At 46.8% G+C, this 25,557-nt stretch overlaps 1 protein-coding gene across 1 annotated transcript in view; it reads left to right on the top strand.

The window, feature by feature from the left end:
- The window catches only part of ARHGEF3 (Rho guanine nucleotide exchange factor 3), a 309,795-nt gene that overhangs the window by 23,898 nt on the left and 260,340 nt on the right, over positions 1 to 25,557 (top strand). Inside the window, exon 2 of the mRNA XM_088027978.1 lies at positions 10,119 to 10,211. Within this exon, the coding sequence (XP_087884104.1) occupies positions 10,150 to 10,211 (62 nt within the window). The 5' untranslated portion in view covers positions 10,119 to 10,149. The remainder of the gene's footprint in view (positions 1 to 10,118; positions 10,212 to 25,557) is intronic.

Raw genomic sequence — 25,557 nt, forward strand, 5'->3', positions numbered from 1 at the left:
CCCAGCTCCAGATTGCTCATTCCTTGCTGTCATCTCTTGTGTGGGTTGTGGGTGTGTGCCTCTTGGAGGGGAAGGGGTGGGATCTGGAATCCTAGAGGGGATCTCGCAAAGCCTGGGGGTCAGGGAGGAGGGTGCTGGGTGGGTTGGCAGGAGGGGTGGAATGCTCCAAGGCTCATCCAGGGTGACCATCACTCAAGTCAGTGTCTTCTCTGTGACTATGACTGAGGTGGCGATTTACTGCCTCCTGACATCTCCGTGTCTGCAGAGTCTTGCCTTCCGGGTGGGTCTGGAAGGGTGCCTCCCCGGGTATTTTTATATTCCCTGGAAGGGCTTTCCCCCACTTCATTCCATCCTCCCGTTTGCTCAGCATCCGGGCTCCTGAAGCTTCAGGTTCTGTCCCCTGGGCTCTTAGACCTAGCTGCCCTGGGCCACTTCATTCCATCCAGGTCTCCTCTCGTACACCCAGCCTCCCAAGACCTGCAGCCCTGGCTGTGACGTGGACTCTGGAGCTTACTCACCACAGGATCTCTGAAAAGCTGTTAACTTCTTCCTGAGCCCCTCTGCTTTCTTGTCTTTTTGGTTTTTATGAAGAGGGGAGGGCACACTAACCTTTGTGAAGCTCTGTGCTGGGCTCTTCACTTGCACTGTTTCGTTGACTTCACTGAGCCCCATGAGGTAGACACCATTACGACCCCTGTTTTACAGTTGGGGAAACGGAGGCACAGGAGTCTTTTCCAAGCTCTCATGGCTGCTAAGTGGCAAAGGTCAAATTACCTGAAACTTCAGTTGGTTATCTATGTCGTGAATGTGTTTATAATTATGTTGTAGTAGTAATGGAAGATCATGTTATTGCGGAATTACGGTATCATGGAATCACATCTCTCTTGTGTTTAATTTAATGTGAGCTAAACTAGAAGCTCTTAGAAAAAAGAAACAAATTTTAATCCTGCTGTTCCCCTGAAGTGAGTGTATGTTCGGGAGGGTCCCCCAAGCTGACCCCACATCCTGCGTGCCCCAGCCAGTGTGGGGCAGCCCTATGTGTGAGTCTGTCCCAACCACAGACTTGACCTAGGAGTGCATGTGAACACACAGCCATCCACTCTGGCTCTGGGCTATGCTGGGCTCCTTGAGGGAGGTGGAGTCCCTCTCCCATAGGCACCTTCCTGAGGGGATTTCTGGGGAAATTTTTGTCTCTGCAGGATTTTTCCCACCAACTTCAGAATTTACCCTGCAGGGTCAGAAGGCTGCAATTGGTCCTCCCCTTTGCAGGGTCTTTCTCAGCTGACACTTGGGGTCAGAGCACAGAGATGGAGCTAAGATTTAGCCAGAGAATTTTTTTTATAGGGGAGTCGGGCTGCGTGTTTACTCAGGTGCCAGAGCCTCTGGGATATTGGAAGTTTGGAGGCCTGGACCCAGGAGTCAGACAGACCCAGCTGCTCAGTCCCTGCTGTTGCAGTCCAGCTGCTGGAGCTTGACCAAGCTGCTGAAGCTGGAGTCCTTTTCCTGCTCTGTAACATGTGGATACCAATGTGCATCTCATGGGGATCTGTTGTGACTTAGTGTGGGTATAGAGTAGGTCCTTGATAGGTCTTGTTCATCTCCTCCCCTAAATTAGAGCCCCACAGATTCCCATGAATCTTAAATTGTTTCCAAGCGGCTAGCTACATACAATTTCATGAAACATGATTTCCAGTTGGGCTTTTAAGAGAGCTCACCTTTCTTGCAGGTGTTTTGAAGCATGCGGTGTGCTGTACTTGGGCATTTGTCCTTGCGGGTGATGAATGATGAGGCAAAGCGGACTACCGTCCTCCAGCTGAGTTAGCGAGTGTGATGTGTTGGTCAGCTCTGTGAAGTTTATTTTAACAAATGCCCTGGTTGGTGAAGGAACAGGTCAGAAAATCTACCCCTGTGCAAGGAATCCAGTTTTATCCCCAACTGGAAAAAATTGCCACCAGGCCTCTCTGGGACCATTTTCTATGACTGTCGTCTCCCTTTTGGTCTTCTGTTTGGGGGGAGGAGGGACAGTGTGCATGTGCCCTGGTGCTCCCTTCCACTCGCTAGCTCTGGGAGCCCCGGGTGAGTCACATAAGCTCCTCTGCGTGTCCGTTTCCTCATCTTTGAGAAGCAACAACGTTGCTGAGAGGGTGAAATGGAATCAGAGCATTTGAAGCCCTCCACAGGGTGCCTGGGACATGGGAAGGCCACTGTCACTGTGGCCTCTGGGGAGGAGGAGGAGGGCAGTGAGGGCCACGGTGACCCCTGGGCTGCCCTCTGCTGGGGCAGCACTCATCTTCTATCCGGCAGCACGGACGGGAGACCCCGACTGCTCTGACCAGGGTGCCTTATCCCTCCTGCCGTTGGTCCTCCTTGAATGGATAAGCATGCTCTCTGTCCATCAACAGAAAGTACCAAGTGTCCACCAAAGACATTATTGGAGAGACCTAGAGAGAGGCAGGCAGGTGGTAGAGGTTTTGTATGAAGCGAGGTTTTTCAAACTTTGTTGTTGTTGTTGCGTTGGAACTATTTTATAGTATGAGAACTTATTCTGGCATAAGAATCATACGGGAGAGGAGATGCCCTGGTTGAAGTCAGAATACCCTTTGGTCTAAGGACAGGCAGCCTGAACAGGACTTGACCACCAGTGGTATCCCCGCTGAACCCTCATTCTAGACCCTGGGATGTGATCTCACACTGGAGAGGCTAGAGGCTTGTGATGAGGCCCTGAGGACCAACCTAATCTTCTGTCCATGCCTCCCAAACAAGCTTACCATGCCCACACTCACAGCCTTGACCTAGGCAGTGAGAATGGGAACTGTTATCTGCTGCTGTGGCACACTCAGCTCTGCTCTCCAGGTAATTAAGGCACGTGGAGAGCCAGCTGCCTAACCTGGAGGCTGCCTGGCAAGAGGGCAAGAGTGGAGTTCAAAATACTTGTTGGAGCAAGTATGAAAATGGCATCAGCCTGTTGCGTCCATTTCATCGCTGGGGCACCTTGACTTTGGGCATATGGCACCTGAGTCATTGGGTCTCTTAAGGATACATCTTTCTTTGATAGGGTGATGTAAGGGCTTGGGTGGGTACTCTGGGGGTTTTGCCTCTTGGAACCTCATTTTTCTGTGATTCTGGGGTGGCCGGCTCCCCATGATTATTTCCTCAGCTGTGTGGTGATGGCATTTGTGATGTCCTGATTCTGCATCACCTTTCATTAGCGTGGAGAAGTGCAGTTCATTTGTTCATTTGTTCAACAACTGTTATACTTGTCACTGTGTTCATGCTTGGGGTGTCAGGAAACCCAGTGCAGCTGGGGAGACACGTGCACACACGTGGGTGGGGTTTGGATGAGGGAGGAGTGGGAGCTCCAGCGGGGCACTAGGGGGCTCTGGGAAAGCCCAAGGGCACAGGAGTGGTTAAGTTTACAGTGTCTCTCAGCGGGTGGTTGTGGGGATCTTATTTCCAAATTCTTGCCCCAATAACCCTCCCCCGCCATGAGGTCCATAGAGTCTGATCTCTAGGAAGGATGGAGTAGACGTACAAGTAACAGTAGACAATGCCAACCACTCACAAGTGCCTCTTCTTGGATGAACCCTCAGCAGAGATTACATCATCTAACTCGGCCATGCACGACCCACCGAGGAGAGGTGCTGTGGTGTTCCAGCCCTCCTCATACTTCCCTCTACCCTCTTCTCACTCTTGTGACCTCTGTCTCCTCCCTGCCATTACTTACACCGTGCCCTTCACCCAGAGCAACCCTGGAGTGTTGGCCTGGCCAGCTCTTACTCCTCCTTCAAAACTCAGCCCAGGCAGTGCCTCCTCGGAGAAGCCTTCCATGACTCCCTCAGGCTGATGTAGGTGCTGATCCCCTTGTAACTCTGTATCTCTCTATTACTGCGGGCTCACACCGTACTGTAATGATAAGGTTTTTTTTTTTTTATTAAAAGAAACTTTGAAACAATTTTAATAACCTCCAAAATACATAAACACTTTTTGTTCTTGTAAAAATGCTAGGGGTGCAGTTATAACGGAAGCCCACGTTAACCTTCAGCCAGTCCCATGTTCCTCCTCAGAGGAAGCCATTTAAAAATAATGTCTTCTCAATAGTCTGCATGCTCCTGGGCACAGGCCCTTTCTTCTGTATCCACACAGACGCTGGAGCCAATCTGTGAGAGGATGAGAGTGAATGGACGGCACAGGTGCACTGCTTGGTACCTGACCGTGGGGGGACCTTGAGGGGAGGGAGTGCGTGGGCTTGAGCCAGCCATCACCTGCTATTCTGGGGACCGCAGGGCTGCTGGTGTCATTATCTCTGGTTCTGTTTAGTGGCTTCAGCAGTCCTCCAGGGTGGTGGCCTTGGCACTGGCCAAGGCCTCTGGGTCACAATTCTTGGCCATCGAGGAGGTGAGGTCATCTGGGGCAGGTGGCTTGGGACTTTGTGGTCACAGACTGAGTTATCCAATCAGCTTTCAACTCTGACGTTGGCTTTGACCCTGAGATTGGCAGGCCAAAAAAAAGTGTCCAGCTCTCTCCCTATTCTGATAAAAGAGCCTGTAGGACAAATTCTGGCTGTTTTTTACTGATAAATGTTTATAAAGCCCCCTGAATGCCAAGCATGATGCAGAGCAAGGACTATGCAGAGCTTCTGCAAATCTCTCCAGAGGGTGTGTCCTCCTTTGAGATCTGAGGCTGAAAAGATCTTATTTGGTGAAGAGTCTTGATTTGTTATTTGTGTACTGGTGAGGGATTTTATAACATAATTAAAAATGTGTGTGTGTGTGTGTGTGTGTGTGTGTGTATTTTTTGTGATCCGGCATGTCACGGTGTGTATTAAACACCAATAATACATCCAACTGTGGCTTTTGGGTGGGACATAGGGAAGCAGAGTGGGATGTGGGTCAAAAGCATGGACTCTGAAATCAGCTTGGATGGGTTCAAATCCCATGCTTCCTGTGATGAGCTTTGGCACCCTCAGCATGTTACTTAGCCATTCTGTGCCTCAGTTTCCTCCCATTCAAAAGGGGGATCATGATGGTACCCACTTCACTGGCTGGGAGAAGAGGAAATGAAATGCATGAGGAGCACTGAACGTGATATGAAGCAGGTGCTCAACAAAGGCTGTTAATGATAGTAGTAGTTCTTAATTAGCTTAAGAAGTTCACATCAATAAGAATTGAAGGTACAAGACCTGATTTCTGTTCTTGCGTTTGTAGTCTTTTGGGGGAGATTAGACTAAAGTACTCGATACAACTAACAGGTTACTATGTGACAGTAGCAAGGAAGTCCAAATGGTGTGGTTTGTATTGCACGTCCTACAGGAGCTGGGGGATCTCCTGGGAGGATATGGGGCTCCCTGTGGACATGTCAGAGGGGTGAAAGGGGGGGGAAGGACCATGTGGCAGGTGTTGGGGGAACATTCCAGACCAGTTGGGTGGGCAGTGATTGCCAGGGTTGGGGGTGGTGAGGGGGCCAGCTGGGATCTACTTCGTCCAGAGGTGAAATGACAGGGGCCCGTGGAGTGGAAATGGGATGAGAGAGGCAGAGAAGCTACTGCTTCTCTTCCTCCTCTTCCGTAGTATAAATGCTTTTATTGTATTTTCATAACTATTGACCTGGAATTGTAGGATGCAAAGTTGGGGAATTTCTCATGGCTACCTTGATGTATAGAAAACAAACTTGCAGCATCCTTCTCTGTTGAGAGGATTACTGAGAACTTGGGTGGAGTGGGGGGAAGCTTTAAATAGATACAGTTTGTTGTTACAAAATTCCTAAAGCTTCTTATTAAAGCATAACATACTCACAGGAAAGGGCACAGATCATAACTGTAGCTTGATAGATTGTCACAAACTGAACACACCTGTGTAAGCAACACCTAGATTAAGAAACAGACCCTTGGCAAGCACCCCAGAAGCTCCGTTGTGCCCTCCTCAACCTCAGCTCCCCAGCTACAACTGCTGTCATGACTGCTAACAGCGTGGGGTCGTTTGACCTGGTTCTGGGCTTTCTGCAGACAGACTCATACGGCAGACCCTCTTGTGTTTGGTGTCTTGGCCTCAGCATCTTCTCACGAAGAGCAATCCTTGTTGTGACAAGTAGTTTTAACTCATCTGTTCTCATTGCTGTGAATTACCACTATTTATTTCATTAATTCTATTGCTGATGAGCATTGGGGCCACTTCTGGCTTGGAGCTTGAGGTAGGTCAAGTCATGGCCCCTTGAAAGATGTCCATGACCTAATCCCTGGTCATAGGTACCATTCACTGGTAATACTTGTGACTAAGTTACCCTATATGGCAAAGAGGCTTAGTAAAGGTTAGTTAAGGATTGTAACATGGAGAGATGATCCTGAATTATCTGGATGGGACAACTGTAACAATGACCCTTACAAGAAGGAAGAGAGAGGGTCCGGCTCAGAGAGTGAGACATGGAAGTGGAAGCAGAGGTGAGAGAAGAGATTTGAAGATGCTACGCTGTTGGCTCTGAAATGGAGGAAGGGGCCAGGAGCTGAGGAACGCAGGTGGTTTTCCAGAAGCTGGAAAGGACAAGGGAATGGATTGTCCTCTAGAGTTTCAGAAAGAATGCAGCTCTGCTGACCCATTTTAGACCATTTCTGACCTCCAGAACTATCAGATGATAAATTTGTGTTGTTTTATGCCATTAAGTTTGTGGTAATTTGTTACAACAGCAATAAGAAACTAATAGAAGGCTGTTATGCATAGTGCTACTGAGAACATTCTAGAAAATGTCTTTTGGTGCACATATGGACCTAGGAGCAAGTGCAAGTATTCCCGCAATCCTCAAAGCTGGTTAGACCCATTTGTGCTCCCACCAACAGCAGGGGTGAGAGTTGTGGTTGCTTTACATCCTCACCAACACTCGGTGCTTCCTGAGAAGAGAGATTTTTCAGTGAAGAATTAGCAGGGCTTGGTGTCCAAGGGACACAGTTGTGCCTTGCTGGAAGTTGGTGCTCAGCAAATGCTGGTCAATGCTGATCCAGGCAGCTGAGGAGAGGAATGAGAAAGTGCTGGTGCCAAGAGTTTCTAGTTGGGGTGAAGTGGGATTCCTCTTCCATGGAAGTGACTGGGGTTGGGAAATCCTGAGTCACTTTAGATTAACACAGAACTTTCCAGCTTCAGAGTTAGAACACCTCTTATCTTTGCAACTTTGTGATTGAGCAAGGTGAGTGATGGGTATCATGCAGTGGCAGAAAGCCTGTGCTGTTCAGCTGGCTGCTCAGAGTTTGAAAACTGCCCTCATGTAAGCGCTGTGACTTTAGGCTACCCACACCCTTCGGAGCTCTGGTTTTGCCATCTGATAAATGGGCGTGGTCCTGCCTTCCCTGTGGGGCTGTGGGTGGATGAGAAGCCTCCGTGTGCAAACCCTGTGTTTACTGCCTGTGCACAGGTGCTGAATCAGAGGTAGCTGTGGTTATTAGGGACAACTGTATTAAGCTCATAAATTCCTTTTATAGAAATTGGCAACCCTGGGTTCAGAGTGTTCAGAATGTTCAGGGACCGAGTGACTGTCTTTAGGGGGGGTCTGAGAATATCACCCATTTGGTTGGCATCCAGGTTGGGTGGTGTCAGGATCATGGTCCACCCTCCTAGGGCTTTATAGAGACACCATCTCGCCATAGCCCCCCATTCCTGCAACTGCTTTTGAAACTATTCATTCTTCATTTGTTCATTCATTCAGCCGTTACTGAGCTTTACCGTGCACATTATAATATACTGGTTAGGGGCACAGACTCCCAGATCAAATGCTTGGTGCAAGTCTCAATTTTACCATTGTGTTGTTCTGTATGGCCTTTGGCCAAATCTTAACTTCTTTGTGCCCAGTTTCCTGATTTGTAAAATGAGGCAGTATCTGCCTCCCAGGGCTGACGTGAGAAATGGATGAAATAATCCATGACAGAGCCTGGCCTTGAGCACCCCTCAGGGCTGGGGTACAGAGCAGGGTGCCCTCAGTCCTTGCCCCTTGCCACAGGCAGAAAGGTGATGGTTTATCAGAACCTGACCCAGAAATAGCTGGTGGTTCCTTTGGGGGCAGGCTCTGACCCCTCACAGCTGCTCGGGAAATGTGGCGTTGAGGAGAGTCGGCATAATTTGGGGCTATAGGTGTTGAACCCCCTTGCAGCAGTTACTGTGCTGTGGAAGGGCTTGTACACTGAGCGGATGTGGCTTCCAGGCTGAGCTGAGTTGGGCTGCCGAAGTGACTCTGGTGTGGGCTGCTTGCTTTCTCCCCTTTCCCTTTGTAGTGGGGATGGTGGGGATGTGGTGACCCCTCTGAGACTCCGAGCCCATGTCTCACTACCCTTCCATCTCTCCTCATTCCAGGATCCACATCTTCCCTCTTGCCTTATTCTGGGCCCCTCTGTAATGCACATGCCTTAGCTGATGAAGTTAGCTCTGATGGAAGCCAGAGCAGTGGTCCCAGACAGGGATCCAGATGCTAAAAATATCTCATGGTGTGCTCTTTGCCAGTTAAATAAAAGAGCAGCATTGTAGACTATGGCTGGGGATAGTCTAACACTGACCGTTTCCAATGCCTTGCGGTGCAGGAGTCCAAGGTATCCAATCCTGCTCACCTGGATTTGAGAGTTTATCCCAATGGTGCCTTTAAAAAAAAAAAAAAAAGATTTTATTTTTTAAGTAATCTCTGCACCTAAAATGGGGCTCGAACTTACAACCCTGAGATCAAGAATTGCATGCTGTACCAAATGAGCCAGCCAGGTGTTCCCCTAATGGTGCTTTGATCTGGAAAAAAGGCCAGACTCATGGAGGGGGAGATGGAGGAGGATAGTAGGAGGGAGATTGGGCCAAGCAGATCTGATGCTCAGCAGGCTGATGCACCAGCATGGAAGATCGTGGAAGATCATAGGTGTCCAAATTACCCCTAAGCCCCTTTTGCCTAAGAGGCATCAGGTTGAAGGCCAGTCCTCCATCTCTCAATATGGTCTACACAGCCAGTCTTCCAGTGTTGAAACTGATGGCTGTTTCTTTCTTTGGTTGACACCAAATGAAGCAGCTGGTTTGGGTTTGGGACCATGCTGTAGAAAGGGAATCTGCTTTAATGTTAACCCCACCCCAGGTGGTGAGGAACGCAGTACCTGAGGCTGAGGAGGGAAGCTCAGCGTTCTATCTCAGACTCAGCTGGGGCAACTGCTCAGGGGGTGGAAGAGTGAGTGGGCAGAATCCTCCACCCATTGAAATGTTCTCTCTCTGTCTCATCCCTGTGTCTTCCTAGTTTCTGTTGCTTTCAAGCACATAGACTCGAATCCTTAAATGTGGGTATCATGTTCATTGGGATATTTTACCACTCCAAGTAGTCATTTTGTGAAGCAAAGCTCACAACTCATACTTGTGGATTCCACTGTTCCTAATTCTGCCACGTATGCTGCTCTTGACAGTCTTCACACTAGAAGGTATTACACACTCATTAACATCTTCATCCATCTAACACTGATTGGGTACTACTTAAATTACATGTGGTTTTACCAAAGTTGTGATTGAAAATAGTTTGGCCTTACCTGTCTCCATAGACATAGCACGTCATAAGCTCCAAATAACCAAACTCACCCTCAGGAGGGTCCCAAAGGTAATATTTAAGGATAGCGCCAACTGTGATGAGAGTTAACTAGTCATACAAATAGGACCAAATAAAACAGTGACTTAAAGAATAAAGCAATTTCTCTCTAAGTTTGCAAGGTGAGAGGGTGGTCCTGCTCCACGTAGTCAATCACAGGCCCAGGTGCCTTCTATCTTGTTGCTCCGTTGTTTCCAAATGCGAGGTAATCATCTGCACAGTCCGAACTGAGGTCTAGCATGTGGGAGCCAGTGAGAAGGGTGGACAAGGTGTGCCAAGTTGTAAAACCTAGATGGGGAAGTGACACCTTTCCTCTGTCATTCCACTGGGAAGTTAGATACCTGGCCACACTTACCTGCAAGTACGCTGGGGAGATGTAGTCCCTGATAGGACTTGAATAACTGTGGAAGAAAGGGAGATTGGATTTTAATTGTCACTGGACCACCTTTGACATATTCCCCTTGTATGTATTTAATACAGCTCTTTGTGTATTTATAACATAAATATGCCCAGGTTATACATATTGGTTGTTTTGCTTTCAGAAAGAAGACCTGGGTCAGCCATGCTGTGTCTATGGACAGTTTCACAGGAATGAATCAGAGTGTCTTCAGAGGGATGGAAGAAAACAAGGAAAGGTAAAAATATCTTTAAAAATTAAAAATTTTAAAATTCTCACATGCAACAATTAAATGCAGTGTAGGACTTAGATGAACTAAGTCTGTATACGTCAGTGGAGGCCATCAAGAATTGGAAATAGCAGGATTTCATGCTCACTTTGGCAGCACATATACTAAAATTGGAAATAGCAGGATTTCTTGTGTCCCCTTTCCCAATCTCCAATTTCTGACACCAGAGGAGGATACCTTTGTTAAGTATGAGAGATTATTTTCTAAGACTTAGAAGGAAGAGTTGGTATAAATAGAACTAATGTGGTATAGAATTAAATATTTGATTCTAAAAGGTATGGACACTCATTCCTAGAAACTGTGAACACTTGCTCAGATGATTATGTCTACATGTGTGGGTGGCCAGTCCCTGAGAGAAGGCAAAGACAGCCCGTCAGCTTTTGGCAGCTACATCTTTCTCTTTCTTCCACTTCTTCTTTTCCTTCTTAAAAATAAATGTATTCATTTAATTTTATTTTAATGCCCAAGAGATGCATAGATACATTTTTCCTAGTTAAAAATAGGTGACACACCCTCCCCCAGTTTCATTCCCAGCCACTTCCCTCCACACCTGCCTTTCCCAGAAGTAACTACTGTGACCTACTTTTGTGTATTTCCTTCCAGAACTTTTTCTAGGTGCTTACATACAGAGAAAAAAGCCATTCTTTCTTTCCCTTCCCCCCCCTTTCTGTTCTTTTGATACAGGCAGTCATACTATGCTTATTGGTCTATTTTGTGATCTTTTTTAAAAAAATTCAATAGTATGTCTTAAAATGTTTTCAAGACAGTATATGAAAATCTTCCTTTTATCTGCTACAAAATGAATAGTGTATGCGTGGCATAAGAATCCCACTGTTTATTGAGCCATGTTCTTGTGGGTGGTGGGTAAGTGGGTCCCATTGTTTGCCTTTATATTGTGCTGGGAGGCACTTTTTGGTATGTGCCTCCTGCACACATGGGCAGATAGTTCTCTTAGGAAGTTACTGAGGAGTGGATTTGTTGCGCCATCCTGTGTATACCTTTAAGATCTTACTAAACATTGCCAAGTCATTCTCTAAAGACCACTCGTCAACAGGGTGCCAGATCTCCTATTTGCCTGCTCTCCTGCTGCACCCCAGCTCTTTATGCTCTTCTGTTTTTGACAATCCATTGGGTGGTATCTCTCCATGGTTGTCATTTCCTCCCCCTTCTCTTTACTCTGGGGAAGTTCATCTCCTCAGGTCTCTCTGTTACCTGGTTTCATCTTCCAATGGCAGATGGTGAGCTCTGTCCTTAAAGGGGCTTAGTGACCCATCCCAAGGCCCAGGACATCTGGGAAGTCCTGGTCATATCTGAGAGTGGATGCCACTTCGTTTTCTCTTCTGTAAAGTATCCAAGCATGCTTCTCCAGGAGAGTGTGTCACAGGATTACCTGCTTCTCTCTTGACTGCTGGTTTTGAAGAGCCTTTGGTCGGATTTTCCTACTTCAGGTGGTTCCACCCACCACCCACTGTCACCGCCATCATCACCATTGGCAACCATTTGAGAAGATGCTATGTGTCAGGCTCTGTGTGGATCACTGGGCTGACGTATCTCATTTAATTCTCACATGACCCTATATGATAGGGAGTTGTGTTCTTACCCTCATTATGGCCAGTAGGCAACATAGGGCAGAAATTCATTCAAAACCAAGCTCATTTGGGGCTATAGGTGTCATTCAAAACCAACCCAAACAGCAAAAACCCTATCTCACCATGGAGCTGCAGCTCCTAGTGTTGCCCTCACTTGCAGTGACCAACAGACCCACACTGAGTTCTCCTTGAGGACGGAGCTGTGGGGCCATCACGCCTGTGTTTGCTGTTGTGTTGGCCACACCCGGTTGTTATTCCGCATCCATGGCCTTCCAGGGGGAGAGGTCCCTAGCCGGCATGTGAACACAGTTTCCTACATATCATTAGCTCCTCTGTCTGGGGTCCAGTTGGGTGGCAGCCTCACCTGAGTTTGTCCAAAATGCTTCTCTGGAAAGGGGTTTTCCAGTGTTAGAAAACAAAATCCAACCAAGTAAATTTGAAGGTCGAATTGGCTTTTATTAAACAATTCATCACCTGGGAAAGTAGAAAGGGGCTCTGAGGAGGTGAACAGAATAGGAAGGTTTTTATAGGAAGGAGAGTGGGGCAAGGAAGTTATTAGCAAAAGAAAAGATTGTTTCAGGTCAAGACACCTTTTTTTGGGTCAGGGAGGGAATGGCAGGGTTTTAATCTTGCAGATGACCTCACTAGTGCTGATGAAAAAATTTCAGGTTGAATTCTAAAAAGGTCACCTTCCTGGGATAGGTTGAAACTATAATGAAGTCTTGGTTTGCTGTTGTGGGGGAGGAAATGACTTCAATTTGGGCTTAGTTTTTTTTTTTTCTTTCTTTTTTTAGGTTTATTTATTTATTTAAGTAATCTCTACCCTCAGCGTGCGTGTCGAAACTCACGACCCCAAGTTTAAGAGTCACCCGACTGAGCCAGGCTTGTCTTTTTTGTTGTTATTTTTTAACACCAGGTTGTGCATATTTGTCATTGGAATTGATCTGCTTTATTAGGATAAATACACCCACTGAGCTGTGGAAGGAAGTGTGTCACTTGCCCCCATAGGCCCAATCAGTCACCCTACTCTAGAATTGCAAGTTTAGATCTCATTCTAAAGGCAGGCAGTGTGCAATTCCGGAGGCCTTCCTGAGGCCCCCTCCCATGATGTTTTGGAGACATGAAAGCTTAGACCCAGATAATCGTAGGCTCACTATTATAATTTCTTGCTCTTCATCAGTAGTTTTAAGCAGTCTGGCCTAGGGTGATGATGTGATTGTCTGAGTTCACACAGAGACAAGCCTCGGGCTCAGGTCCCAGGTCTGGCTCTGGCCCTTTGTACATCACAGCTAGTCTAGTGTTGTTATTAGAACACTGAGCAGCACTTGTTCCAAAAAATGAGCTGATTAGCCAATAATGCCTTGAAGGAAACTTGTCCATTGATCCATCAATTGATCATTCATTCAGTAGGCCTTTATTGAATACTACCTGTGCACCAGACACAGAAAGATGCGTAAGGTGAGTTCTTAGAGGATCCAGAGTCGGGGGTGGGGATGGCATACACTATGAGCAGAGCAGTGGTTAAGTGGAAAACTAGTTCTTCACTGGTCAGTGGGGATAATAATAGGATCTCCTGCAGTAAGTTGCTGGGGCACACCCTGAGTTAATCACAGTAAAGTACTTGGCATATAGTAAGCACTTAATAAAGGTGGCTGTTTTCATGTTTGTTTGTGTATTTTTATTCTCACATAGGGTGAGGAACCTACGAAGATTTTTTATCAGGAGGCTGATAGGGCAAGACTTACGTTTTATTTTTATTTTTTTAAAAAGATTTATTTATTTATTTGAGAGAGAGTGAGACAGCATGAGCAGGGGGAGGGGCAGAGGGAGAGGGAGAAGGGGACTCCCCGCTAAGCAGGGAGCCCAACGCGGGGCTCGATCCCAGGACCCCGAGATCATGACCTGAGCCGAAGGCAGATCCGCAACCGACTGAGCCACCCAAGCGCCCCGAAATGGTAATCAGTTGACACAATTTCTCATCCTATATGTATTTATATTTTAGTGTCTGCCTCACCGCCAACTCCATGGGGCCAGATCTTACCTGTTTTGCTCACTATCATTTACCCAGGGTGTGGCACACAGTAGGTGCTCACTAGTGTTTCTGGACTGATGAGTGTAGGGGGTGGAGTAGTGACAACAGGTCCCTGAAGTGAGGTGAAATGACAAAGCCGGCCAGTGAGAAGGACCTCAACTCTCTGGGGGCTCACCCCACTTTCCTGAAGAGAGCGGCTCCCTGGAGACCCTGCCCACAGACCACACTGCCCTCCAGTGCTTGTGGGCGTTTTGTCTTTTAACCTCGTGACTTTATTGAGGAGACCTCTCCCTACAGCCTTTATTGACTGAGCAGCCATGACTCACCACTTCTAGCTCTAGGTGCGGACTCACAAGAACGCAGGATTCCTAGGAGCTTAAGCCCCTGGGGAGTTCAGTTTTCCGCTGCCACCAGTGACTGTGGATGGATATTGCTTCACTGGGCCTCAGTTTCTCAGCTGTGCTGTGGTGGAGTTAGGCACGTGGAATTTCTGATGTTCAAAGAGGAAAATTTTGAGGGGAGAAGTCCTTGTTCTTCTTGTAAATCCTTCCTGGAAATGGACTGGTGAAATGGGTGGATGGTTAGGACTTAGCCCATGCCAGAGAAATGGAAAGATTTAAGTTTGTGCATTCATTCATTCGGTCATTCACTCATTCACTCATTCATTCAGTTGGTCAGTCAGTCAGTATCCTTCACTGCTTAGCAGCCATAAGCACTTTGGGAAGATGCTCATATAAGGAATTATAAAGGCCTTTCACTCTCAGCTTGTACAAATGTTTGTCTCTTTATGAAAATAAAGGTTGTCTCTGGCTCGCTCATATATTTCAGTATGTCTTGAGTACCTCCTTTGTGCCTGCTCTGCTCGGCTTTACTCTCCTGGAAGGCTGGCCTTGCCTGGTGCAGGAACACCCACATCTGGCCCAGGGCCCAGCACACAGTAGGCTCATAGCCCGTGAGTGCCTTTGGTAGACTGAACTGGCCAGAAAATAGTATTTTTAGGTGGTGGTGACATGAAGGGCTGTATCCCAAACTGAGATTTGCCCCCAGAGTGGTGTTGGGTTTCATGCTCAGGGGTAACTGATTTGTAGCATGCTTGAGAGCCCTCACCTGTACACAGGTTAGGTTTGCTCCTTGTTGGTTGTTCTCTTGATCCCCTTATCAGCTTCCATCTTGTCCTTAGGCTGGAGCTGTTTTGGTCACTGATTTTTATGAGCTCTTTGTTCACTGCCCACAGGGCTGTGTGGGGCTTGCTCCACTTCCTCCACCCTCCAGAAATTCAGCTGCTGACCTTGAGAAGCTGGAAACCCAACAAAAGGGAGAGTGTAACCTCTCCTGACCTGAGGCTCTAGCCTTAACTCCTGGACTCACCAGCCCTGTGACCTGGGTCAAGGCACTTCACTCTCCATGGTGTCTTCTTAGAGACCCCCTCAGTATTTCCCACAGCCTGCTCATTCGAATATGGTTTCTTCCAAACATCAGTAGGCTCTGCAGGGGACACGGGGGCCCGTCACCAAACTTGTTTGGGTATTGCTGACTTAAGCTCACTTAAATGTGGCCTTTCTCGCAGGACCCAACAGAACCTGTAAAAAGTCAGTCACTGTGCATGGAGGGGCCTGTCAGGAGAGGGTAGAGTATGCGGCCCCCCCACATCTGCTGTTGCATAGATCACACTGGGGACATGCTGGGCTGGGAAATCTCGAAGCTTCCTCCCAGAGCTTTAGTGATGTGCCTAGGACAGAAAGGCAAAGTAACCAAAAACACAGATTTTTGGAGTTGAATCGTTTAGCATTTTTTTTTGTTTTGTTTTGTTTTCATTAGGAACTTTAAAATAGTATAGTAGGCAAGAGATGGAACGAGTCTTCCAACCCATTTATAAGCCTGCTGGCGAGTGAGTTGAGAATAAGCTGTATCTTCATAAAGTTTTTTATTCAGGCAGAAACTCTCCCATGCAAACACAGGTGTGTAACCTTGGATGTGTTTCTTTATTTCTCAGATTCCTCACTGGCTTCAAAGAAAGGGGTTGGTTGATGGGTGAGTTTCCTTTCAAACCTAAAATTTTCCATATGTTGTTTAAAACAACTATAAGCCCCGTGAGGGCGCATGGGGGTCTGTGTGTCTTCATTGATTCCTTAGGGCAGTGCCTGGGATAAAGTAGTCAATAAACATTTGTAGAATAAATGTGAAAGCAGAATAGGCTCCTTATTACATTCATTGGCATAGCCCCATAGACAGCTTACTAAGTTATTATTCAAGTAATTTAATCAGTACATGTGATCTTTTTTGAGAGAAGACCCCTTAAGGGAGACAACGTTATTTGACAGATGAGGAACTGGGATTTTGAGAAACAAAGGGTTAGACTGTTGTCCTCTAGCAAGGAATAAAAGAGCCAAGACACACTCAGGCTCCTGAACCTCAAGTTCTGCTTTGTTACAGTTTTTTCACCAAACCAAGTCCTTATCTGTCCTTATACTGGCCAAAGGCATTGATTAGGACAGATCTTGGAAGATCAGCTATGAAGACACTGAAAAAGCCCTTCAGTTCTCTAGTGGGCCTGGGCTAATCCTCTACGTGGCAAATTATAACAATATCTGCTAATTCCTTAGGCATCTCCTAAAAAAGGGCTTTTTATATACATTGGCTCCAGACATCACAGAGACTGAGCAGAAGACATATTGTTTGCCTCTGTTTTGTAGATGAGGAAACAAAGTTTTAAGTACCTGCCCTAATGTCGCAGGTGATTATAGGGCTCAGACTTAAACCTGCCTTTGACTGGCTCAGTAGAGAAAGCCTTTTCACCACCCCATCGGCTTCTCATATGATTGGGAATCTTACTTTCTCTCTGCAGACAGGAGCTCAGAGGCCCCCTACAGAGTGGTGTGGGCTTAGGGGGCCACTGCTTTGTCTACCCTGGGAGTGGGACTGACCTTCAGCCAGGATAGTCCACTGAGGCAAGGAGGGTGGGCATTCTAATCATGGGAACCCATCAGCATGTCCTAATTCCCGGTGGTCTCCTTCTTATAGGGTAGCCCCAGTGACAAGGGGAACTGCCAGGAGGGTGTTAGGGGAGGTGGTGGTGATCCTGGCTCAGTTGTTGACATTTTCCAAGTCCCGGTTTGCCAACCATGAAAGGTGGATAACAGTGGCAGTTACGTCCTAAAGTCGATGTGAAGGTTCCGTGTGGTAAGCAGTGCCTAGTTCAGTTACTCAGCACCTGGTCAACACCAAACACATGGCATGAGTCTGCTTTCACTCCCTAAATCATTCTCCCACCAACCACAGAACCAAGGAAGAGCTGTCAGAAGGCAAGCCCTCTACTTTTCCTGTGAGTGTCCCTAACATATGCTGATCTCTTAAAGAAACTAGCCAGCAATTATCTGAGTACTGTTCACGTGCTCAGCATGCCATCAGGCACCCGGGGGATACAGTTGGATGTGGACCTGCTTACAGTGTAAAAGGAGACATGAGTATAAGTCATAGCTCGAGAGTATGAGACATAGACACGAAGGGCTTAAGGAAAGGGCCTAGCAGGGCCCACAGTGCATACTTGGGAAATGTTTAAAAACACTCAGACTGGAGGGCACTTGAATAGGCACAGCACTCTGAGGTGGTACCGGGAACCCCAGTTCATGGGACTCATCCAGCACCCAGTCTGTGGAAAGACGGGTCTTGGGTGAAAAGCAGCCTCCGTCCTGATGCCAAGCCCTTGCTGGTGGAGACCATGTGCGGCAATCTCCCCCCTGGGGAATCAGATAGGAAATTCCTTCCAGGCAAGAGCCTGGCACTTTCCCTGGAGGTAAATCAACCTTTTCAACTCCAAGGGTGGATAATCGGGTTTGGAGAGCTGGGGAGGCTGGGGGGGTGGGGTGGAGTGTGGAACCCCAATGGTTGAAGTGCTCACCAGGCCCACAGAATTATCAAGATGCATTTATGAAGTGCTGCTTTTGTGTGGGGTGTTCTGCTGGGGTGTGGATGGGGAGAGTCTTTTTGTGTTTGTTCTCCAGGTGGGAGGAGAGCACGGGAACTCAGGTGAAGACTTTCCCCAGGACTGGGACAAGAGCTGAGCGTGGCTTTTGTCCCACCTGTGTGCAGTCCGAACAGGAGCCAGCATCTTCCTCAAGGACAAGAACTGATGGAGGCTCGCTGTGGGCCAGGCGCTGTGCTGAACTCGGGGATCTACTGGGGACCAGCACAGGCCAGAGCCAGATAACCTCTAACAGGGTCTCTACCCTGCAGTGTTTTGTAGTTCGGTTTAGGTTTTGTAAGGGCAGGGAACTAAACGGGGAGCAGAAACAACAGTGTGAGAAGGAATGTGTTTTAGAAAAATCACTTATGTTTTCTTGTTTGTTTTGTTTTGTTGTATATAGGAAAGCTATTGATTAATAATTTCTTTTATTAATGTTGACTAATATTATAAAACTGTCCTACTAGTTCTTTTTTTTTTTTAAAGATTTTATTTATTATTTATTTGAGAGAGAGAGAATGAGAGATAGAGAGCACAAGAGGGAAGAGGGTCAGAGGGAGAAGCAGACTCCCTGCTGAGCAGGGAGCCCGATGTGGGACTCGATCCCGTGACTCCAGGATCATGACCTGAGCCGAAGGCAGTTGCTTAACCAACTGAGCCACCCAGGCGCCCTGTCCTACTAGTTCTAATAGATTTTTAGAGCTTATTTTATTTTTTTGTGGGGAGGAATTTTTCTAGGCACATGATCACATCATCTGCAAGTTAATGGAATTTTGCTTCTTCGTCCTTCCCAATTGGTGAAACCTTGTCTGTTTATTGGTCTAATTAGAATGGCAAATGCTGTCTGAATAACGTTAAACAATGGTGATATCTTGGGTCATTTTTTACCTTATACTGACATCAGTAGGAGTCCCGGCTCTCAGTTTAAGCTGTCTATCTCTTAAGGAAGTTTCTCTCTATTCCTATTTTGTTAAGAGATTTTTTTTTTAAGATTTTATTCATTTATTTGACAGAGAAAGACACAGCGAGAGAGGGAACACAAGCAGGGGGAGTGGGAGAGGGAGAAGCAGGCCTCCCACAGAGCAGGGAGTCCAATGCGGGGCTCCATCCCAGGACCCTGGGATCATGACCTGAGCCGAAGGCAGACGCTTAACGACTGAGCCACCCAGGTGCCCCAAGAGATTTTTTTTAAAAGTCAGGAATAAATGTTGAAATTTTAAAAAAATTAAAAAAATTTTTTTAAAGTCAGGAATAAATGTTGAAATTGTTAAATTTCAAAAAAGACATACGTGTTTTTCCTCTTGATCGTGTTAGTGAGGTAAATTACATGGGTAGATTTCCCTAATATTGACCCATCCTTGCCTTCCTGGAGTGAGCCACATTTGGTTGTGCTCTGTATCTCTTTCAAGAAAAAAGCATGTCAACCTACTTGCCGTCATTTGAATTACTGCTCCATGAAGATGCAGTTGGTTTATCCTGCTGTTTAGAATAATGTCAACAGGATAGCTTTACTTCAGTTTGAGAAGTCAGAACTGGAGTGATGAACAAGTCACTAATTTGTTAGGCCATCATACCACTACTGAATGCTAATATGTGCAAAGCATTCTGGTTGGATGGCCTCCAGTGCCCTGTGTAGCTCGGAGTTCTTGTGATTCTGTGCAACGGTTCCATTAGTCAGGATTTGTTGTTGTTGTTCCAAGTGACAGAAACACAGTTCAGCCTGGATTAAGGGAATATATTGTTCATATAAATGGACAGCCCAAGTGGGTAGCTTCAGGCATAGCTGGATCCAGGAGCTCAGTGTTATTCGGTTTTGCGCTCACTCTTTCCTTCCCTTGATTCCACTTTCTTCTCTGTTGGCTTCATTCCCAGGAAGGCTTCCTTTACATGATACCTCCCAGAAGCTCCAGGCTAACATTCTCCCACAGCTGTGGACTGAGAGTTTATCATTCCTACTTGTTCCCACAAGACTTCCCGAGTTGACTCATATTTTTTCTGCTTGGGACACATGCTGTCTTCTGGACCTCGAAGGTCAGGGGATAAGTTCAGCCTTATCTGAACCCTTGGACTGAAAGGGGGAATGGGTGGGAAGGCCAAGTACTTTTACCCACAGATGGGCAATCAGATGTGTGGTGGCAGAAACACCCAATGTCCATGCCACTGGGGCCAGTGATCCTCTTTCTTTTATGTTCTTTGCGGTCCTTTTTCATAGGTCGGAGGGGAGGCTGCAAGGGGCTGTGATTCCTGGTCCAGCCCTAGGGTCCAGCAGGTCAGTGGCAGAACGGGAATTCTAAGTCCCTATCCGAAATTCTAGCCCTTACTTGTTCCACTGAATTACACATAGAAATAGGAGTGGAGAGTTAAGGTGTTAGCTGGGCACTTTGAGATTTGGTTGTTAAATGAAGGATTTCCCTGGGTTACCCTCAACGCTGACGCACTCACCGGATGTAATCATTCATCTTGGTGATTCCCTATTGTCCTCTTTCCAGAATAAACTTAGAAGGTAGACACTTTTAAAGGGGTGTCTTTGATGGGATGTTAAATATTTTATGTGGAGCGTGTATAGTAACAAAGAACACTCTGGAGATGGACTGCCTTGATTCAAATCCTGACTGTTGCATGGTGTAACCTTGGGTAAATCACTTAACCCCTCTGGGCTATAGTTTCCTTGAATGTGAAGTGAGGCTAATAATAGGGCCTACCTTATTGGGTAGCTCTGAGGACTGAATGAGATAATAGGTAAAGCATACCTCCTTAGCCCAGTACCTTTGTTGATGTGCAATAAATGTGACTTATTATTACTGCCAACAAATTGATCTACATATCTCTTTGGCCTTTAAACACCTTGCTGGAAGTTGGCCTCGGTTTCCACAGTCTGCATTCTCTTTGTGCTGGAATGTCACCGAGAGCTCTCTCAGGTTTTTATCAGTGACGGAAGAGAAGAGTGGCTGCCTGGGCGGCAGCAGTCTCTAGAAGTTACTACGGGAAGAGGTCGGCGCTTAGAGAAGAGTGAATGGACCACTCTCCTGGGTTGAGCGTTTTTGTCTGTTGGGGACAATGTGTGGCTTTCACGGGTGACTCATCCTCGGGCAGCAGTGACCATTCCATGGGAAATGCAGAATGGAGTTCAGCCCCACATGTGCCAGGAGGGTGTCTGGGTCTGGAGCTGATGGGGGCGGGGAGGGCTCATTTCTCTGAGGACCAAGGAGTCAACTCAGCTAGCCATGGGTCAGGCTGAGTAATTCAAAGGATGGGAGAAAATAAAAGGTGCTAGCTTGGCAGGCTCAGCTTTTTTTTTGTTTTTTTGTTTTTTTAAAAAACGCTCCTTTCAGCTCTGAATCGGCCCCTTGAGCTGCAAGGAGCAGTGCCAGTTAACCCACATTTAATTGGAAACTGGGTTAGGGGACATTTTCTTCCCCCCCTCTGAGCATGTCCTGTGTGTTGGCCCCCTTCCAGTGGCTGGTACAGTAACAGCCATTGACACGGCCCTGGCTGTCTGGATGCTGGAATCAGCTGGGTGAATATACATCCCTCTCCTTCCACATCCGCGGACTCTCTCCTAATTGCATTTGCCAGCTCTGCAGAGAATGCAGACTTTCCCTTTGATTTTCTTAAAGATCATCTCCTTTGTTTATCTTTGCCTATCTCTGCTGTTTGGGAAACACCTCATCACATCTTCATTGTTGGATTTTAATTTTCCTGTTCAGCAGAAGCTTTTTCCTCTCCTGGGTAAAATTATGCAGGTTTCCTTTTGTCTGGTGACTCCCCCCCAGTCTGGGGTGTGTGTGTGTGTGTGTGTGTGTGTGTGAATGAGAGAGAGAGAGAGAGAGAAAGCTACCCTCGCCCCCACCCCTAGGCCTCACTGTGCCTTGTTTTGGGGGCTGGGACCTGGTAGACAGTAATACAGTGACTCCCTTGTCTGATGGGTTCCCACCAGCTAATGAGCAAGGTCATTTTCATACTCATGACACCTGCTTATCAAAACCACCAGCTGCGCTCCACAAAGACGGCCCCTCCCCCACCCTGGAGAAAGATGAGATAAGAATAGACCAGGAGCTAGAAAGTGAAGGACACTATCCACTGACAGTTAAGGCGTGGATGGCATTTGATTGGACAACTGGGCTCTGTAGGCTCTGGATTGATATAAGTGCCCCACCATAACGGGTTGAATTGGAAGAAGTTTTTAAAAATAAACAATAAGATATTTGTGCGCACATTATGTGATTTGATCCCTTTTTTTTGTTGTTCTTGTGACCAACTTGACTTTTTAGAAAGCAGTGTTACATCATCCACCTGCCTCTTATCATTTTAAAATGCTATGGCTCTGTATCATGAAATACATAAATTACATTGGCTAGTGGGATTTCATTCATTAACGAATGGCTGAGAGACAGGATGTGTGAGCTGGCGTGTCACTCTTTTCCTGTCATGGGTGTGGGTGCCATCAGGGCTTCTCTGTCTGGATGGTCTTCTCTGAGCTTCCTGGTGGATCCTGAGGACTGGCCCGGGGGTGGGGGGGGGCCCTTCCCCATGGTCTCTGGAGCTATATATTGAAGGGTAGCTGCTTTGGTCTGTGGGAGTTGGCCATCTGGGGCTTGGAATTCCAAAGAGCTCATCATGCCTAAAGCTGCTTGGGGATTGGTAAGACCAGACCTTTCTCACCACCGAACACGTTGTGGTCTTAAAAATGGAATAAGGGCAGCTCAGTTGGTTAAGTGTCTGCCTTTGGCTCAGGTCATGACCTCAGGGTCGTGGGATCGAGTCCCACATTGGGCTCTCTGCTTAGCAGGGAGTCTGCTTCTCCTTCTCACTCTCCCTCTGTGCTCTCTCTCTGTCCCTCTCAAATAAATAAATAAAATCTTTAAAAAAAATTGGAATAAGGGTGATGAAGTGTCTGGGGCTTTAGGTAGGGATGGATCCAGGTTTGAGGAATCTGAAACATAATCGGGGTGGGGGAGCTTCTTCAAGAAAAATAATTCAAAAATATCCTAGTCTAAATTTTATAAAAGCATAAGACCATATGCATACCTTTCTAAGGAGGGGCTTCAGCCTCATTAGCTTCCTGCTATATCCAATTTGGGCTGTAGCAAAACAAGCAGAGACACATTGTGAGGAGAAATTGAAGTGTGAAAGTAAGAGGTCCATCTTAGGCCAGATTAGAAAGGGGATGTAGTGTTCCTGTGTGTCTACTTACAGCTGTTCAACTTGATCGGTACAGCAAAAACCAGGCACATTTATGTGAATGGGTGTGGCTGTGTTTCAATAAAACCTTATTTACATAAACAGGCAGACCATTTGTCAACTTCTGGTCTAGACAATAATTTAAGGCTGTTTGGTAGATTTTTTGCTAAAAAGTAGTAAGTTAAAAAAGCAAATTTTATAAATTTTTACTTTTGTAACTTTTTTATTATTAACTATTTGTGTTGATTGTAAAAGCTTTGAGAAGTTTAGAAAAATATAAAGAGGAAATAAAGTAATCACGTGTAATTCTACCACTCATCAGTAAACACGGTTAATCAGTGAATACTGCAGGAAACTTCCTTCTTGCATTGGTATGCATATGCATACACATTAATTATTTTAATTGAAATTATGGTATCAGCTTGGTTCCTGGCTTTCTTCTGGAATATGGCGGTCCAGTTGGGGATGCTTCGAAGTGGTACAGTTCTGGAGGAGGGTGCTGTTGGGCTTAAGGCTGTAATTTGGCGTCTGAGCTCTGGGTGTGAAGGCCAGTTATGTCTGAGCTGGGGGGCCTTGGACAAATCACTTTAGTTCCTGTAAAATGGAGATAATCATCTTACCCACTTCTGACGGTGGTTGTGAGGATTAAATAAGATCACCCACAAAGAGGGCCTGATTCTTGGCCAGACACAGGTTAAGTGCTCAATAGATGTTGGACATTATTCTTATTCCTGTTATGGCTGTATTGTTGTAGGAATGGTAGCAGTTCCTGGGTTTTGAGGCAGCTCATGGAGCTGATGCCCTGCCCTGGAGACCCCAGCCCATCATCATCAACCTCATCTACCTGGCAAAGCTTGATAGGAGTAGTGATGTCCCAGGCCCATTGAGTTCCCTTAGAGTGCACTGTCACTCCACCAGGGAGTCACATCCTCAGTGGGTCCACACAGGACCCAGGGGCAGTCTGTGCTCACCATTGGAGACATTGCCCCTCCCACTTAGCCAGACTGCACTGCTTCTCTTTCCACCCCGTCTCCTTTAACCTCAGTGCAAGTCAGAGACTCTGAAAGCTTTACGGGGGTTGATGACAGAGCGAGACCTGTGACCAAGCACTTGCCAAAACCAGGTCTCATTAAGCTCCAGTAGAGCCCATGCAGGATTTGGGACTGATCATCCCCTTGTACAGGTGAGGAGACCAAAGTCCAAGGTCACACAGCAGGTAAATTCATGATAGTGTTGGGACACCTTTCTTCTTGATGTCAAACCTTCACCCACCACCTTTGCTTTGGGTTAGATCTGGGTTTCTCAGCCTCGACACCACTGGCATTCTGGACAGGACAGCTGTTCTGTGCATTGTATGGTGTTCAGCAGTGTCTCTAGCCTGTACCCACTAGATGCCATAACACACCTTCCCCTAACTTGTGACAACCAAAAATATCTCCTCACGTTGCCGAACATTGCCTGGGGGCAATGGAGGAGACACTACTTGCCAGTGGGTGGATGGGGTTGGGGGTGCCTCAGTATCAAACGTGAACTGCTGTCCTTAGTGCGTCCAGATGGGGACTTTTCAGAGAGTTCCCTTTTAGTGCAGGAAAAAGTGAGATTCTCGTTTGAGAGCTTGTGCTCAGAACCAGCATGTCCGTGTAAGTTTCCAGGTGGTTTAACTTTTTTTTTTTTTAAAGATTTTATTTATTTATTTGACAAAGAAAGACACAGTGAGAGAGGGAACACAAGCAGGGGGAGTGGGAGAGGGAGAAGCAGGCCTCCTGTGGAGCAGGGAGCCCGACGCGGGGCTTGATCCCAGGACCCTGGGACCATGACCTGAGATGAAAGCAAACACTTAGTGACTGAGCCACCCAGGCGCCCCTACAGGTGGTTTAACTTAACCTCCTGATGCCCATAACTCTTTTGTTCAACTGTGCTTGTGTTTCTTCATTAGGCTGCATGCTTCCCTATTTTATTAAATATGGCACGTGCATGCTCCCCTATTTTATTAAATATGGCACGTGGATCCCAGCTTCACCTTTCCTCGTTGACTTCCCATGTCGGCAGCTTGCAAGTTCATGATGGCACCTGCACGTAGCGATGCGCCCCATCACCAGAGCTGGGGAGCAAAACCTTGTCCCTGGTGCCAAATCCTGCTTTGAAGTTTCGTTTTGGTCACCTTCCTGGAGATCCTGTGTCACCCGTTAGGACCCTCTCTTTTGCTCATTTCCTTCTTCAAACTTTGCTGCTTCTCATGTGTAAATTAAGAGTGAGAGACAGTGAGTGAGGGCCCAAACATCTCTTCCTTGGAGTAAAGTACATTTTGCAAAACAGCCCGTGTCTTTTCTTCATGAGAACCCTTCCCGTTATTCAGGCCTTTTCACAAATGCTGGGATCCTTTCTGCCTAATGATGGTTGGGGCTCTTGGGAGTCAGGGCGCTGAGGGAGCAGACCCTTTACTGTGAATGGGGACAAAGACAAGGGGGGTGGTGTGCACGCCAGATACAGATTGCAAATGGCCAAAATTAATCTTAAAAATCCTCCAAACTC

This window comes from Eumetopias jubatus, unplaced genomic scaffold (assembly GCF_037043125.1).
Source record: "Eumetopias jubatus isolate StellerSeaLion01/CBP00866 unplaced genomic scaffold, mEumJub1_p1.0 scaffold_1, whole genome shotgun sequence".
Taxonomy (NCBI): domain Eukaryota; kingdom Metazoa; phylum Chordata; class Mammalia; order Carnivora; family Otariidae; genus Eumetopias; species Eumetopias jubatus.